The sequence below is a fragment of the Nannobrachium achirus genome, assembly GCF_963921795.1.
Source record: "Nannobrachium achirus genome assembly, chromosome: 2".
In the NCBI taxonomy this organism is placed as follows: Eukaryota; Metazoa; Chordata; class Actinopteri; order Myctophiformes; family Myctophidae; genus Nannobrachium; species Nannobrachium achirus.
In genome coordinates, this window is record NC_137811.1 from 42,071,867 (window position 1) to 42,087,043 (window position 15,177).

Below are 15,177 nucleotides of genomic sequence, written 5' to 3' on the forward strand. Positions count from 1 at the left end.
ACACAACTTTACTAGTGTAAAGTAACTAGACGTAACATTTACTTGAGTACTGTACTTAAGTACAATTTTCAGGTATTTGTACTTTACTTGAGTATTTCCAATTCTCAGTACTTTTACTTCTACTCCACCACATTTCAGAGGAAAATATTGTACTGTTACTCCACTACATTTATTATAAAGCTTTAGTTACCAGTTACTTTGTAGATTGATTATTATTCCAACCACTTCAGCCCTACAGTATACATGCACACATTTTGGCCTTTTGAAAATAGACGATTTACAAGCTCACAATGCGTCGCATCGCGACGCATTGTAGATCTGTAGATCTGCTATTTTCAGAAGATTTTTATACATTTGAAAGCTACAAATGGGATATTCTGCACAATGAGTACATTCTACTTTAGGTACTTTAAAGGGGAGAACCACCCATTATATTGAAAATGGTCCCTTGGCAGTGCATTTGGGGCCATGTTGTCATGGTACCAGACAGGTATGTACTCTCACAATGTCATTGTACTTGTAAGGAAAACTGCACTTTTTTCCCATCTTATTTCCATTCATCATTTATCTTATCGCCATTTATTCATATGGCCTCATTCCAATCCTCACTACTATAATAGGATTTCTGTCTTAGGCAACTTACTCTGTGGTTATACCATAGTTGAATAATGAGCATGCTGATGGGATTTGTGTCGTGTGTCCAAAATAGCCGACCTACAAGCTTGCGGTATATTATCTGCTATTTCCGTCATGTGATGGAGCATACATTAAGTATAATTTATGTATAATTTATGTATTAAGTGCATTTTCATTTCAGTTTAATCATACCTCATTATCATTATTATTATTATTATTACCCCCCTTATTATTATTACCCTTATTATTATTGTTGTTGTTGTTCTGTCTCAAACAAGGATAAGATAAGATTAGATAAGATATATTAAAATCACTGTACACCCGGTGTCTTCAACATTTTCAGGCCAGGAACCCTTAGTTGAGAGAGAGATGAAGCATTGGACCCCCACAACCTGTTCATAGATTCCATAGTTTCATTGTTTGACAGCACAATCGTCAGTGTATTTTGGATTCATGTCACTTTGTGTTTTCAGATATTTAACCACTTGAACCGTCAATACTTGACCTTTGACTCTGCACTTAGTGTGCTCTTTTCCCCCTCTACACCAAAGCTTGGTGTAGATCGCGCTGCGAGGCGTTGTGAGCTTGTAGATCGGCTATTTTTGGCTAAAGTTATCAGTTATCAGAATATGGACACTATCACTGTTGAAGACCCCTGCTGTACATGTTCCAGTCCTTGTTTCTTGTTGTCCCATGCAGCTGAATGGGAGCCAATAGCAGCTCCCTGTGGACTAGGCTGCTATACGTAGGTGTGGACTCAGACACAGACACAACACCCTCGCCTGGCTGTTGTTGGCTGTTTTCTCTGCAAACTGTCCCCAGTGGCCTTTGGACTGGAACCAGCAACAGAGGGTGCTAAAGTGAGAGAAAAAGAAAGAGAAAGACAGAGGAAAAAGAGAGAGAGAGAGGGGGCAGAGAGGGGGGGGGGGGAGGAGGGGACTACTTGCAAGAAAACAAATGAAGTGGAGAGAGAGAGAGAGAGATCTCGGTAGCACTGAGCGAGGGAGGATTGGTTAACAGAGTAAACAGACTATTGACTCACAATCTGGCAGCCAGTCAAATATCAGAGGGCAAATGGTACATTCTCTCCTGTCTCTCTCAGCCAATCTCTATCTCACACGCACGCACGCACAAGCACACACACACACACACACACACACACACACACACACACACACACACACACACACACACACTGCCGTTATCTCTGTGCCTATCCCCCTTATCCCCGGTTTTCCCACCTGCACGTGTTGCCTGTGTAGTGTGTAGTCTCAACAACAGTAACAACTCACTAGTAGTCACTCACTACTACGTGAGGCAGGGAAGAAAGGGGTTGGCAGGGGGAGGAGGTGAACTGAGGGAAAAGGGCGGGAGGGAGGGAGGAGCGAAGGGCCAGTCAGAATAAAGTAGACAGTAGTGTGGCGAGAGAGGGAGACTGGCGGTTGGGAATGGGGGAGCAGAAAAGTGTGTGTAGGGGGGGAGCAGGGGAGGAGGGAGGATTCCTAGAAATGGTAACTGACTGCAACATGTGTGTGGCCCCATACCCAAAACCCAAACGTGAACAAACAGCACTTTGGCCTCTGTGAGAGCTGCAGGGTCAGCATGCAGCTACCAGTCCAGTGCTGCTGCTACTACAAGGACAACATGCCGAGAAACAAGGAGGCAGCAGTGGCTAGAGAGCAGATCTCAAACTTCAGAAAGAGAGATTATATCTCAGTGGACTGCCTTGATTGATTCCAATTCTGATTACTGCAGATAACGTTATCTGCAGGGAGCTAGTATGTTGACAACAACCTTAACGCAAACAGTAGTTACCGTAAATCGTAAATCTGAATGATAAGGCAGGGTGGGAATGGAAATACAGACAATATACACGCACGCACCCACACACACAATATAAAAATGCTCTGTGTACACACGTGGGATGCATATTATAATTATGTTCAGAATCCAATTCATCTTCATGTTTGTGTTCTATGTACAGTACTTTATGACACTCCTCATATGTGAGCAATACTTCAGGAATCAAGTGAACTTGACTTGACTTGAAGAATAACCTCAGGCCATTCTTCCACACAGCTGCAAAGTCATTCTTTCCCAAATGTGTATATTTTCCATTTTGGAATGAAAGTCTTCATGTGAGCCATAGAGATCATTTACACTCACTCCAGTGTTACTTTACAAGTCAGTGGTTTGTTATAACCCCCAAGTGTGTTACTGAACAAAACAAGGAGAACAACAACAGTAAACAGCTGATCCACAGGAAGCCTTGGCTGGACGTTATGTGAACGAACCCCGAGGCGCTTTTCATCACAGGGAATTTGTTTTCTGTGTGTGTGTGTGTGTGTGTGTGTGTGTGTGTGTGTGTGTGTGTGTGTGTGTGTGTGTGTGTGTGTGTGTGTGTGTGTGTGTGTGTGTGTGTGTGTGTGTGTGTGTGTGTGTGTGTGCGTGCGTGCGTGCGTGCGTGCGTGCGTGCGTGCGTGCGTGCGTGCGTGCGTGCGTGTGCGTGCATGCGTGTGTGTGTGTGTGTGTGGTTTATGAATGTGCGTGGCCTAACTGATTGACCAGAATTTGGAGCATTAGCTTAATATCGGCAAGCAAAACAAATTAATCCTCTGTACTTTAAGAGGATACAGGGCAACAAATGCACACACACACACACACACACACACGCACGCACGCACGCACGCGCGCACACACACACACACACACACACACACACACACACACACACACACACACACACACTCACACACACACACACACACACACACACACACACACACACACACACACACACACACACACACACACACACACACACACTTTTGTCTAGGGAGGGCTTTGTGTGGATTATCTCCCGGGTTACTTGACAGAGGCCTACTGTGATTTGATAATGATGAAGACAGCAGGTGGGCTTGGAATAAAGTCTGGTTCAGTGTCTGTGACAATTGACAGATCAGCCATGTCTGAGTGTACACGTGGATATTATGCGTATCTATGCAGGTTTTCGGGATGAGCATACATAAAGTATGTGTTACTGTTGCCCAGTGGTGGAAAAAGTACTCAGATGTTTTACTTAAGAAAAAGTATCAATACTGTAATATAGAAATACTCATGTAAAGTCCAGAATTCAAAATGTACTTGAGTAAAAGTATTCAAGTATTGGCATCAAAATGTATTTGAAGTACCAAAAGTAAAAGTATGAAATGTTTGAAAATAGCAGATCTACAAGCTCACAACGTGTTGCATTGCGACACGTTGTGAGCTTGTAGATCAGCCTAGGTATGACTATGAAATAGGGCTAAAGTGGTTTATGTATGTTTTATAATATTCTAATTCATGTCTGTAAATTAACTAGTAACTAAAGTTTTCAAATAATTGTAGTGGAGTAAAAGTACAATATTTGGATCCGAGATGTAGTAGAGTAGAAGTAAAAGTATTGGAAATTGGAAATACTCAAGTAAAGTACAAATACTTAAGTGTACTTAAGTACAGTACTTAAGTAAATGTACTTAGTTACTTTACACCACTGAGTATGTTATGTAACTGTTGCTGTGGGTGTTTGTGTGGTCACGCTCAGTGTGTGCATGTCCAGATGCATGCACAGTGTGACTGCATGTGTGTGTGTTTATGTCTATGTTGTAGCCATTTTCCTTCCTTATCTGTGACAAGCATGATTCCCCTGCCTGGAAATGTACGCTGAACATCTCATCCTTGGATTCCACAATCTTCACATGTTTATTTTACTTGTCCTTATCTCTGTAACCTTGTTTGAAAATAATACATAAGTGAGTAATATTATTACACACATAATATAAGTTCAATTATTGCGATATGATAAAATATGCTTATCTTAATAGGCCTACTTGCTGTGTTGTGTGTTGTTGTGTCTCAGGTGTGTGTGCAAACATCCCTGCCAATAAAAACGATATTTATACTGATTCTAGAAATGAAAGTTGGTGAGAATCCACACAATTCGTTTTCTTCACAATCAGGCAATGATGATCATGAAAACATAACCTCCTTGGCAAAATGTAACTACCGGTATATTTCATGGCAAAATTAAATCCTATACCAGCATGCATGCCTAGTTCACCAAAAGAGCAGAAAGTTATGTCCATTTGTTTTGGCGGCTCGCTGCTTAGTGGCCCCACCATCAGTGCACTAAGTAAATTAAAAGAAAAGCCGGTTCGCCAGTTTCCGAGGACTGAATAAGTTAGGGACGTGTGTGTGCGTGTGTGTGCGTGGGTGCGTGTGTGTGTGTTATTTAGATACTGTTTGCTAAGAATGTTATAGCATGTTGTTCCGAGAGCTAGGTTTGATGTTTACCATATCACCTATGGGAGAGAGTTACTTTGAAGAACAAAATTGTTTAATTTTTAAAATTCTACTTATCCTGTCGTTTATTGACAAGGCTTCATGCCATTTATGTTTAAACTGTAACTGTAAACTACACTGACTTCCAGTGCCAAACTATACATACAGAATGTATAACAAAGCTCCACTGGCAAATACATGAATTAACATAAATTATCCACTCAATTTGACTGATACATATACATCTATGTCCGAATTATTCTTATATTGCAGCTGTTTATAGGTGAATGGGAGTGGTACTTGTACTACTTGGCCTTGGTGTTATATAAGGACGAGGCTCCAATCTAGGGACTATTTGTCATTCAAATATTGCTCCTGGCTGCTGCCTATAACTCAGAAAGCAGTATAGGACTCATACTGTAAGACAGTAAACTTCTAGGACACCTTGCTGAATAGAAACTCAACAAGTCTATAATACAGTTTACACTAGTTTACAGTTTAGACATTTAGCAGACACTTTTAATCCAAAGTGATTTACAACAAGCAGGTAATACATCAATATAATAAGCAAGATAATATTTCAACAATACAACAAATGCACAGGAATATCAATCTAGTCCATAAGCAACGGGAGAAAGTTGGACATGGAAATAACAGAGTAGATTATTTGGGAGTGTGGACCCTGTTATTTCTATGTTCTGAACATGTCCTGCTATTGAGAGGTGGGATCAATAGTTTTAAAAATAATGGTGTAACTGTATCTTGTAAATATCCCTAACAACTTCAGTAAAAGTGATGCTTATCTTTGAATGACTAGCAATTCAAAGGAAGCAGAAATGCTATCACAAACTGTAGCCTTCAGAAAAGCCCAATTACTGTAGGCCCACAGTTAATCATCTATGTTCTATTTATGGCTACAGAAAGACAAGGGTGAACAATTCATTTTGTAGCTCAAGAGACAAACATTTGTATATATAATTAGAGATGTATGTTTATATTTTACCCAAACGAATTGTACCTTTGTATGTTCCTGTACTCTGTAACCTGTAACCATGCCCAGACCAGAACCTCTTGTTCACTCAAAATAAAATGTGAATCACTACAAAAATCCAACTTTAAAAAATCACCCCAAATTCTTTTCATACATTATGTTGCACTGAGCACAGTTCTCTGCCAGGCCGGGTTGCCAACTCAAGGCCTGTGAAATTTGCGTAGTGATGAGAGAATCCAGGGTAAAATAATATTTTGTTTGTACAACCTATGTTTCAATAGTTAAAGGCCAAAAGTGAAGTAGGCATAAAGCTACCATTTACATGGCAAAAGGACCACGATTTGTTCATGATGTGTGGCATTTTGAGCAAAACCTATAGCCAATCGGAATGGAATCTGAAAAATCATAGTCAAGTCATATCACGTGGATCACGTGACCACAGAGATAATATGTACTGATTTGCAGTATTCAACACAATCTATAGGAGTAATATAAAATAAGTGTTATTATGTGCTCTAGAGAGGGTGTGTGGCTCAACTATGAACACCAGGTTGCCTTGTTTACAATAGAGTTCATTTTGCAAGGGGAATGCAAACAGAAGACATGCCAATGCAATCAGAAGGTCACTGGTTCAAAGTTCACTGGTTCAAAGCCCAGGCGAGCATTCTTGACAGTGAATAGCCATTTCCTGTCAAGTAATGGTGTATCATTATACCGTAAGCAAGCCTCTGTTGCAGCAGTGGAGCTGCTCCAACTAAAGCAGCAGGGTCACAAATTGCATCGAATCAGCAGAGCGAGGCCTTTTATAAGCTTCAGTTTTATAGTGTTCCAGGTGTTCTCTGCTCATGTATTTGTTCTATATATATATATATATATATATATATATATATATATATATATATATATATATATATTAGGGGTGCAACGATACACAAAATTCTCGTTTCGGTTCGGTTCGATATTTTGGTGTCACGGTTCGATACTTTTTCGATACAAAAAATAAACAGAAATGTCCTTGATTTATAAATGTATTTTTATAACTATATATTATTTTGTTTTAACTTTGAACAATACGGTACCCAACCTATCGGGTATCGGGTAGTGGTTCTCTAAGTGGGCTCTGCGGACCCATAGGGGTCCTTGAGGGGGTTCCAGGGGGAATGTGGATGTGGAGTGGTATTGTATTGTATTGTTCGATACATCGATACAGGGTCATTCGGTTCGATATTTCTCGGTTCGATTCGATTTTCGGTTCGATATGTTGCAACCCTAATATATATATATATATATATATATATATACTTTTTTTTTTTCATATTTGTTTCACTTGTTTATCCTTTGTCCTGTATGAGTTCTCCCTCCTAATTGGATGAATGTATCGCAAACAGAAAATGTATTTTCTGTTAACTAAGGAGCTGGAGAGACTGTTGTGCTATTTATTATTTCGTTCATTTTCAGTAAGCGTCCCGCAAAGCTTGGCCAATGTGACCCTGCATGCCATACTGAAAACTGGTACAAAAAGACAAAGCCTATCCTTACCTTCCCTTGACCTCTCTACTGTAAATGGTAAATGGTGCATTTATATAGCGCTTTTGATCCAAAGCGCTTTACAGAGATTGTGCATTAAATTCATAGACAAGATTGTGTGCACATCTCAAGCCTATATTCAGGCCAGGTGCTGGACATCAAGGTATCAGATAATGGAAGGAGAAAAACGCCCGCACACTGTTCATATGCTCCAAAAACTTACTTTTATTATAGGCAACTGGCTGCAACGTTTCGACTTTACGTCTTCATCAGGCAAAAGTTCTTGCCTGAAAAGCTTTTTGCCTGATGAAGACGTAAAGTCGAAACGTTGCAGCCAGTTGCCTATAATAAAAGTAAGTTTTTGGAGCATATGAACAGTGTGCGGGCGTTTTTCTCCTTCCATGTGCATTACATTCACCCATTCACGCACACATTCATACACCGGTGACGGAGGAAACCATGCAAGGCACCAACCAGCTCACCGGGAGCAATGTGGGGTTCAGAGTCTTGCCCAAGGACCCTTCTACATTAACTCAGGGGGAGCCCGGATTCGAACTGGGAACCCTTCGGTAACCCTTCGTGCTCTAATAACGGTTTCTCTACCCCTGAGCTATGCCGCCCCTACTGTAAAAACCATTTATTTAATACTTTTGATTTATGATTGTTTCTTTGATGATATTTTCTGCATACAGTAGTACTGTGTTTTATTTGTCTGTAATTCAATGTTATTTGAAACAAGCTTGGAGGCTTTCTTGCTGTGTTTATCTTTTTAGTTGACCAGTGAACTGTACTGTCATGAAACTGTACCGTTTCCTATGCAAACTTCTAATGAAGTCCTCAATCAATCAATATGTACAAACAGACACCAATTGACCAATGAACAGTTCGGAAAGACAAAGGACACAATTCTCTGTTGAGACTTGTCAAAACATACCCTTGCAAGTTTTACAAATCACCTTGACCTTTTTACTGTAACAGTTAGTTATTCAAAGCTGCTGAGCACGTTAAAACATGGACGAGTAGCCTATTTCGCTGTATTTGAAGTAACATCAGACATTATCAGCAATGTCAATGACATTCACTGGCCCTATACTTCATACTGTATATACAAGTGTGTGTGTGTGTGTGTGTGTGTGTGTGTGTGTGTGTGTGTGTGTGTGTGTGTGTGTGTTTTACAAGCTCCCCTTACAGGACAGGGAGCCTGCATTGGTAGCCATTGCCATGTGTTGAACACTAAACACTCACGTCACCGTTCCCCAGAGGTTGTTAGAAACATCAGAGTCATCTTTATCTATCTCACATGGCCAAAGAGCCCGGGGATTGGTCGAACGGAGAAAACGATATGATTGGCTACCAGCATGTGTACACAACAATGTTTTCTCACATGCTGTATAGTATGTATGAGCATGTGCGGGAGAGAACATATGGGAGAGACGATATGTACCACCAACATTATTTAGCTCCAATAGCTTTGTGTGAATGATAGAATAGCTTATTGGGGATTATAGATTAATTAGATCAATTTGTGATTAAATACAATACAAATACAGTTTTGGGCCACATTACTGACAGATTATCATAGTTTGTGGGAAAGTGTCTATGGTATTGGGTTACCTATTATTGAGTTAATGGAGAATCTGTTCTTTGTGATAGTTTAATGTGGTAGTTTAGATTCAAGAACACAGGGTAGGCTAGAGGAAATACTCAGTTGATGGTGTGTTTGGGCATGTGTTCATGAATTATTACACAATCCAATCATCCGTACAATGCACATGATCCAATGTTGTTTTTACTAAATGCAGCCTCCTCACATTCCTGCTGGAGAGTGGGTGGGTGGGTGTGCCTGTGTACAAGAGACAGAAGGGGGGCTGTATATAAATGGCCTATGCATGGCCCCCCAGTCTTTGAATGGAGGCAACAAACTCGCTGAACCCCTGCTGCTGGCAGCCTGCCAATTCTTGCCAAAGTTGACTCCACAGCAGCTGAATAGAATAGACTGTATTTGCAACACAGTTTCCCTTCCCCTCATGTTTCCTCTTAACCTCGCTCGTCTACATCTCATGCTCTCTTTCAGGGGAGATTGGTCAATCTGATGAAAGGAATATTGACAGTTAGCGGCAGATAAACAGGAACTGTTGTTGAACAGTGACAGATATTTACAATGGTGAGTCATATTATGCAGGAAAAGCATGAGGAAGTGTGACCTAGTTTCCAGGTTTGCTCACTTCCTCGTGAATGCGACAGACAGACAGACCCCGGGTTTTTACAGCTGCGACTCTGAATTCACTAGGAAATACAGGGGACAACACACAAAAGACACCCAAAACGGATAGAGGAATGCACATGGCTGAAAGCTGGTGTCCTTATTTCACTGTGATACATAGGCTACAGAGTGTTCCTGCAGTTGGAACACGTTTTCAGCTCATGCCGTCTTCTGATTGGCTCAACACCACGTGTCTATATGATAGTAGCTCCTTATTTGGACACGAGGGCGCTCTTTGAGTTGAGCATGAGCATTCAGGTTTAGTAAAGAAATCAGAAATGTACACCATGTTCCACCACAGACATGTCCCCCCTCCCCCTATTGTCACAGAATAGATGCTGCGATTCTATTGCCCGGGTGGGTCCAGCTCAAACATGTTTAGTTTGTTGTTATCATTTAACCTAAATACATTTGATATGAAATGATATGGTTATGTAATAATGTGTGTACGTGGTGTGACTGACTGTGTGTGTGCCTGTGTGGATGGGGGCTGCGTGTAGGCTACTATATATACAATTTTGATGGGTGCATAACATTGACAAATCAATATGGCTTTTGGAACAGAGTGTACTGCTGCTGATGTCATTCGTCTACTTCTTTAATAAAAGCTACTGTCACCACTTACTGCACCTCTTTCTTGCATAGTATGTACATAGTACGATTTGTTCTTGTCTACAAGAACGCTGCATCATTATGGGCACTGTGATCAATCTTAAATGTTAGTTTTAGTTTAAATACAGAATTGAGTAAGAAAGGACCCAAATGTAAACAAGCCATATAGTGCTTTCTTGGGTTTAAAACATATTAGTGGACCTTGTCCGAATTGTAGCTGTCATGTATTTTCTATTGCAAACTGCTAGTAAAAATCAATCAATCAATCAATCAATCAATCAATCAATGCAGGGAAATGCATTGATACCGGTTTTCTGTGGTGGTATGGAATGAATTACTACCTTGAAATGTGAGTTTATTAAAGCAGTTCAATACTAATGTAAAAATACGCAAATGTGTAGGCCTATATGTTATAGGCTATTGTTTATTTTTGCCCTAGACAGACAGCAGCAGACAGTTGTGAGTTATGTAATGTCCCGTTGGTTGGGTGGAATATTCCAAGATGGCGTCTGATCAGGGGAACACTCTGAATCTAGATATGAACAAAATTCCACTTGCAAAACCCTATATATTAAAAAAAATGCTTGCTTAACTTAGAATCGACTATGCTTAATTGATGGGTTGTAGCCGGCGTATTATTTTACGACACACTTTAAATTATAGGCTACTCCCTCCCTAGCCCTGAAACATGACGGTCGTATCTTGGCCGTCATGGATCAACCTCAACTTGGCGTTGAGCAGTTTAGCCAATTTTTCACGTACGTCTACAGAAACGTTAAGATTTCAAGAATAACGTCCTTGAAGGCTCATGGATGTCAGAATATGGTACGCTGAAGCAGAATTACACGTATCATCTGTATTATAAAAAAAAAAAAAGCCTTTTAATCCGATTGGCGGCCATTTTCTCGGATTTTTCACATTGGTTGGGAGGTGTACTGCACTCAGATACATTACAACTTTTTTTAAAATATGGCGACCGATCGTATTAAAATGGTTCTTATTAAACAATACAGAAGATACGGATAATTCTGATTCAGCGTGCCATATTGCGACATCCTTGAGACTTCAGTCAGCACTTTGTTTTTTAAACCTGGTCGTTTGTGTAGACGTACTTGGCAAATTGGCAAACTGCTTTACACCAGGCAGAAGTCGATCCATGACGGTCGTGAAATACGACCGTCACGTTCCAGGGCTAAATCCCTCCCCCGGCTGATGTGGTACAGTCCGTTACGCGTCATCCATTGTTTACAAATCAACGGTAGGAGCTTTGCTGACTGCCGAGCAGCGTGGTGGTGAGCAAGGAGCGGCACGGCACGACGCTCTCATTCATACATCGACGAGAAAAACGTCAACAGTCGATAGAAAAATCTTCGAAAATGCCTTGTCGAAAAGAGAACTACATCTTCCTGGAGCAGTCCGTCACCGTGGATTCCAAAGAAGTGGACGCTTTGGTCACTAAGATCGGCGAGGCGCTGCAGCTCCACAACAATAGCGCTGCCACACAGAAGACCATGTCGTGTCTCATCGCCAGCAGCGGCAGCAGCAACGGTAGCAGCAACACTAACGTCAACAAACAGACCAGCGTCAACAATGGAGCGCCGTCGCTGCTGCAGAACAAACGGAACAACGGTTGCTGCATGCGGCTCAGAACCACCGGCGGACGCGGACGGAGCAGCCGGGCCAGCCCGTACAACATGCCGATGCCGGTGGGCTCCGGCCACGGCGACCAGGAGACGTCATCGTGGGAGCACCATATCAAACCGTGGAACAAGAAAAGGGGGATCAACGTCGACGAGGACGATCCGCACCGACTACTTCAGGATTTAATTATGTCGGGGAACCTTATAAAAGAGGCCGTCAGGAGGCTGCAGTTCTCTGCCGCAGACTGTGGGGATTTTTCAAATAATGCCGCAGACAATGTGCAGCCGTGCTGATGAATGATGTCCGTGATGGACTAGTCTGTCATGTCTCTCTTGCCAAGATATCGTTTTTGGACAAAACAAAGTGGGACTTTTTTTCCTCCTTTTTTTTCTTTTTTAAAACAAAATGTATAGCATAACAAATTAAATGTCATTGGTTTGGTAGCTATGTTTTATTAAATGGATCAGTCTTGCCGAATGCCGACTGTCAGACGGCAGCCAGGTTAGCATTGGATTTTAGCTGGCGAGTAGCCACCCACCCGGCTCCGTTGTTGGCCATATTGTTTATGTTTGAACATCTCGTTCGTTTGTTGTTGTCGTCGTCTGTGTGGTGGGGGTCAGGTTACTCATTCTGTCGATGACCGTTTAGTCAATTCAAATAGAAAGCTAGCCCCCCATTTCCTACCCCCTCAAAGCGTTTAGCTTTGTTTACATTGCCAACTGTGAAAGGGTTAGGGAAGAGACATTGCTTTAAACAACGTCTGCCCCAGTTTTTTGTTGGTGGTTTATTTTTTAAACGACCAAAGAACTATACAATGACACTGTCGACGGCAGCTTTGGATTCTTGAAAACAGAAGACACACATTCACACACAACATCATCGGACCTGTGGGGGAGGGCGTTTGTTTTGGGGAGGAATGGAATTATCTTTCACCGGGTTTGGCAATGTGTATGTAGGCTAATGCATACCATTTGTTTATTGTTTGTTTAATGCTTGGGAAATGGGCCTAGGTCCGCCATCACACGACAACACTACTTTGTGGTGCTACACCTTCTGAATCTGAATGAATTCCGACGGGGAGTTCTGATCGTTTTCTTTGTTTCTCACTGTAAAGAAGAAAATAACCATGACTGCTTCGTAACGGAGTATTTTATAATGTTCCTGATTTTCAGGGCCCTTTTGTGTCTTAATAAACCCATTTTTTTTCAAACCTTTGATAATAGTTTTGTGTGTGTGTGTGTGTGTGTGTGTGTGTGTGTGTGTGTGTGTGTGTGTGTGTGTGTGTGTGTGTGAGAGAGAATTCAGGAAATATGGTACCCCTCCTCTGGGCATATGATACTTGACAACGTGGTCTTTAAGGACACATGCTCATTATCATTCTATAAATACAGCATGACACCGTAGAGGAAAACATGTTTTGCCACTGTTGTCTCACACCGAGCTAGTAGGAGCTACAGTAATGTCGAGGTCCAAGATATTGTTTAGCCTGCCTCTGTCTACCGTTTATACCTTGTTTCCTCTTGGCAAGCAAGGAGTATTTTTTTTACAGCTGGATTCCAGTTGACAGTTAATATGACATCAGCATTTTTCTCCATGTTGACTGGGTGGTGTTTGGCATGTTGATGCGAGAATAGGCTACAGGCAGATTCCATTCTGACCACAGTCAGGAACTGAGGAATACAGACAGTGTATACTTTACTTTGAAGTCAAGTCAAGATGCACAACAGCTGTTAAGAACAATATCTTTTCATTTAACTTGGTGTTCTAAGTTCACTTATAGATAACTCACTTTCACTTATAAGTGAAACTACACAAAGTTTGACTTATCTCAAGATGAGAACCGTTTGAATTGATATACTATATTAGTATTACTATGCATATACTACTAGACTAGACTGGAATGGACCAGTGTTTTTGTGTGTAATTTACATTAGTAGGCCTATGTATTGCATTCATGGTTGTCTTATATCAAATTAATCCAACATTGAGTAGGTGATCATTTCAAACACGTATCCCAACCCTATCCATATGTGGGCTATTGACCGTACTTCGTACGTAGTCTACTACTAAGTCCATCAACTCACAATGTTGTGAGTTTGTAATTGTAGATATACCCGCCCCCCTCTCAGAATATGTAGCAAAGTAGGGTTCATGTGGTTAAGAGAAAGTCGATTAATCAGGCTCAGCAGTTTGTGCAATACATGAATGTGAAGCAATTTGATGAATGAACAAAATGTTAATTTTGTTCATTCATTGTTAATTGTTAATTGTTCCTCATATTTTGCTGCCACTCAAATCTGCAGCACCACTTGCACACATGTCGACTTAAGGCTACATGCATTTTTTAGACTGACAGTTGGCCTGTGGCATGTCTGACATACACTGGAAATAGTGTCACAACATACTGTAGGCTGCTGTAGTTCATTCGGCAACATGGATTCCAGTTGTTATCAACTGTCTTCACTGCCTGTGCTCTTCCTCCTGTTAAAACGAGATCAGTTTCAGTTTGTTTGGAGTAGTAGACATAAGATTGAGCTTTCTGATTCTGTGCAACCTGTAATCAAGACACGTAGGCTTTTTGGAATTAATTATATATATATATATATATATATATATATATATATATATATATATATATAGGTTATATATATCACCCTTAAAAAGCGAAAAGGCTTTGGCTACAAACAAGCAAAATGGCAGTGGTTTTTGTTTTCATATTATACCCTGAATCAGGAAGGAAGGACAATGTGGATATATGGCTAATTTATCAATGTATTTCTTGGTTTCATACATGAAAAATAACAACACAAATACATTGTAAATGTTCCTTTGTGACTACATATAGGCCTTACAAGTAATACAACATATCTCAGGTCTCTTCATATCAGGCCTACACTCTTATCCAAACTCACCCAAGGAAGGCTTCTAATGACATAGGTAGGCACGTAAGCCCTTCAAAAATGGCGTCTCACTCACACAAAGGTGAGGTACGCACGTGTTGAATGTTTCAAAACATTCAGGCATGATGAGTGAAAACTAGATATGGTACTTTCATTTCTTGCATGCTGCTGACCTCGTGTGAATGACATAGGGTTGCTTGTAATTCAACATCATGGCCACTAGGTGGAAGCAGGAATGCAATAATTTGAGGTATGATGAATAGCAGCACATTATTATCTAAACTGGG

The 15,177-nt window shown here is 40.9% G+C and overlaps 1 protein-coding gene across 1 annotated transcript; it reads left to right on the forward strand.

Moving 5' to 3' along the window:
- Nucleotides 1–11,620: 11,620 nt before the first annotated feature.
- gbp (glycogen synthase kinase binding protein) lies at nucleotides 11,621–13,204 on the forward strand. Its single transcript, XM_080746349.1, has one exon. It carries the CDS (start codon nucleotides 11,726–11,728, stop codon nucleotides 12,281–12,283), a length of 558 nt encoding a protein of 185 aa, XP_080602475.1. The 5' UTR covers nucleotides 11,621–11,725; the 3' UTR covers nucleotides 12,284–13,204.
- The last annotated feature ends 1,973 nt before the right edge of the window (nucleotides 13,205–15,177 follow it).

Excerpts from the sequence above, each read along its gene's own strand:
- gbp (XM_080746349.1), top strand. The coding sequence starts at position 11,726 with ATGCCTTGTCGAAAAGAGAACTACATCTTCCTGGAGCAGTCCGTCACC.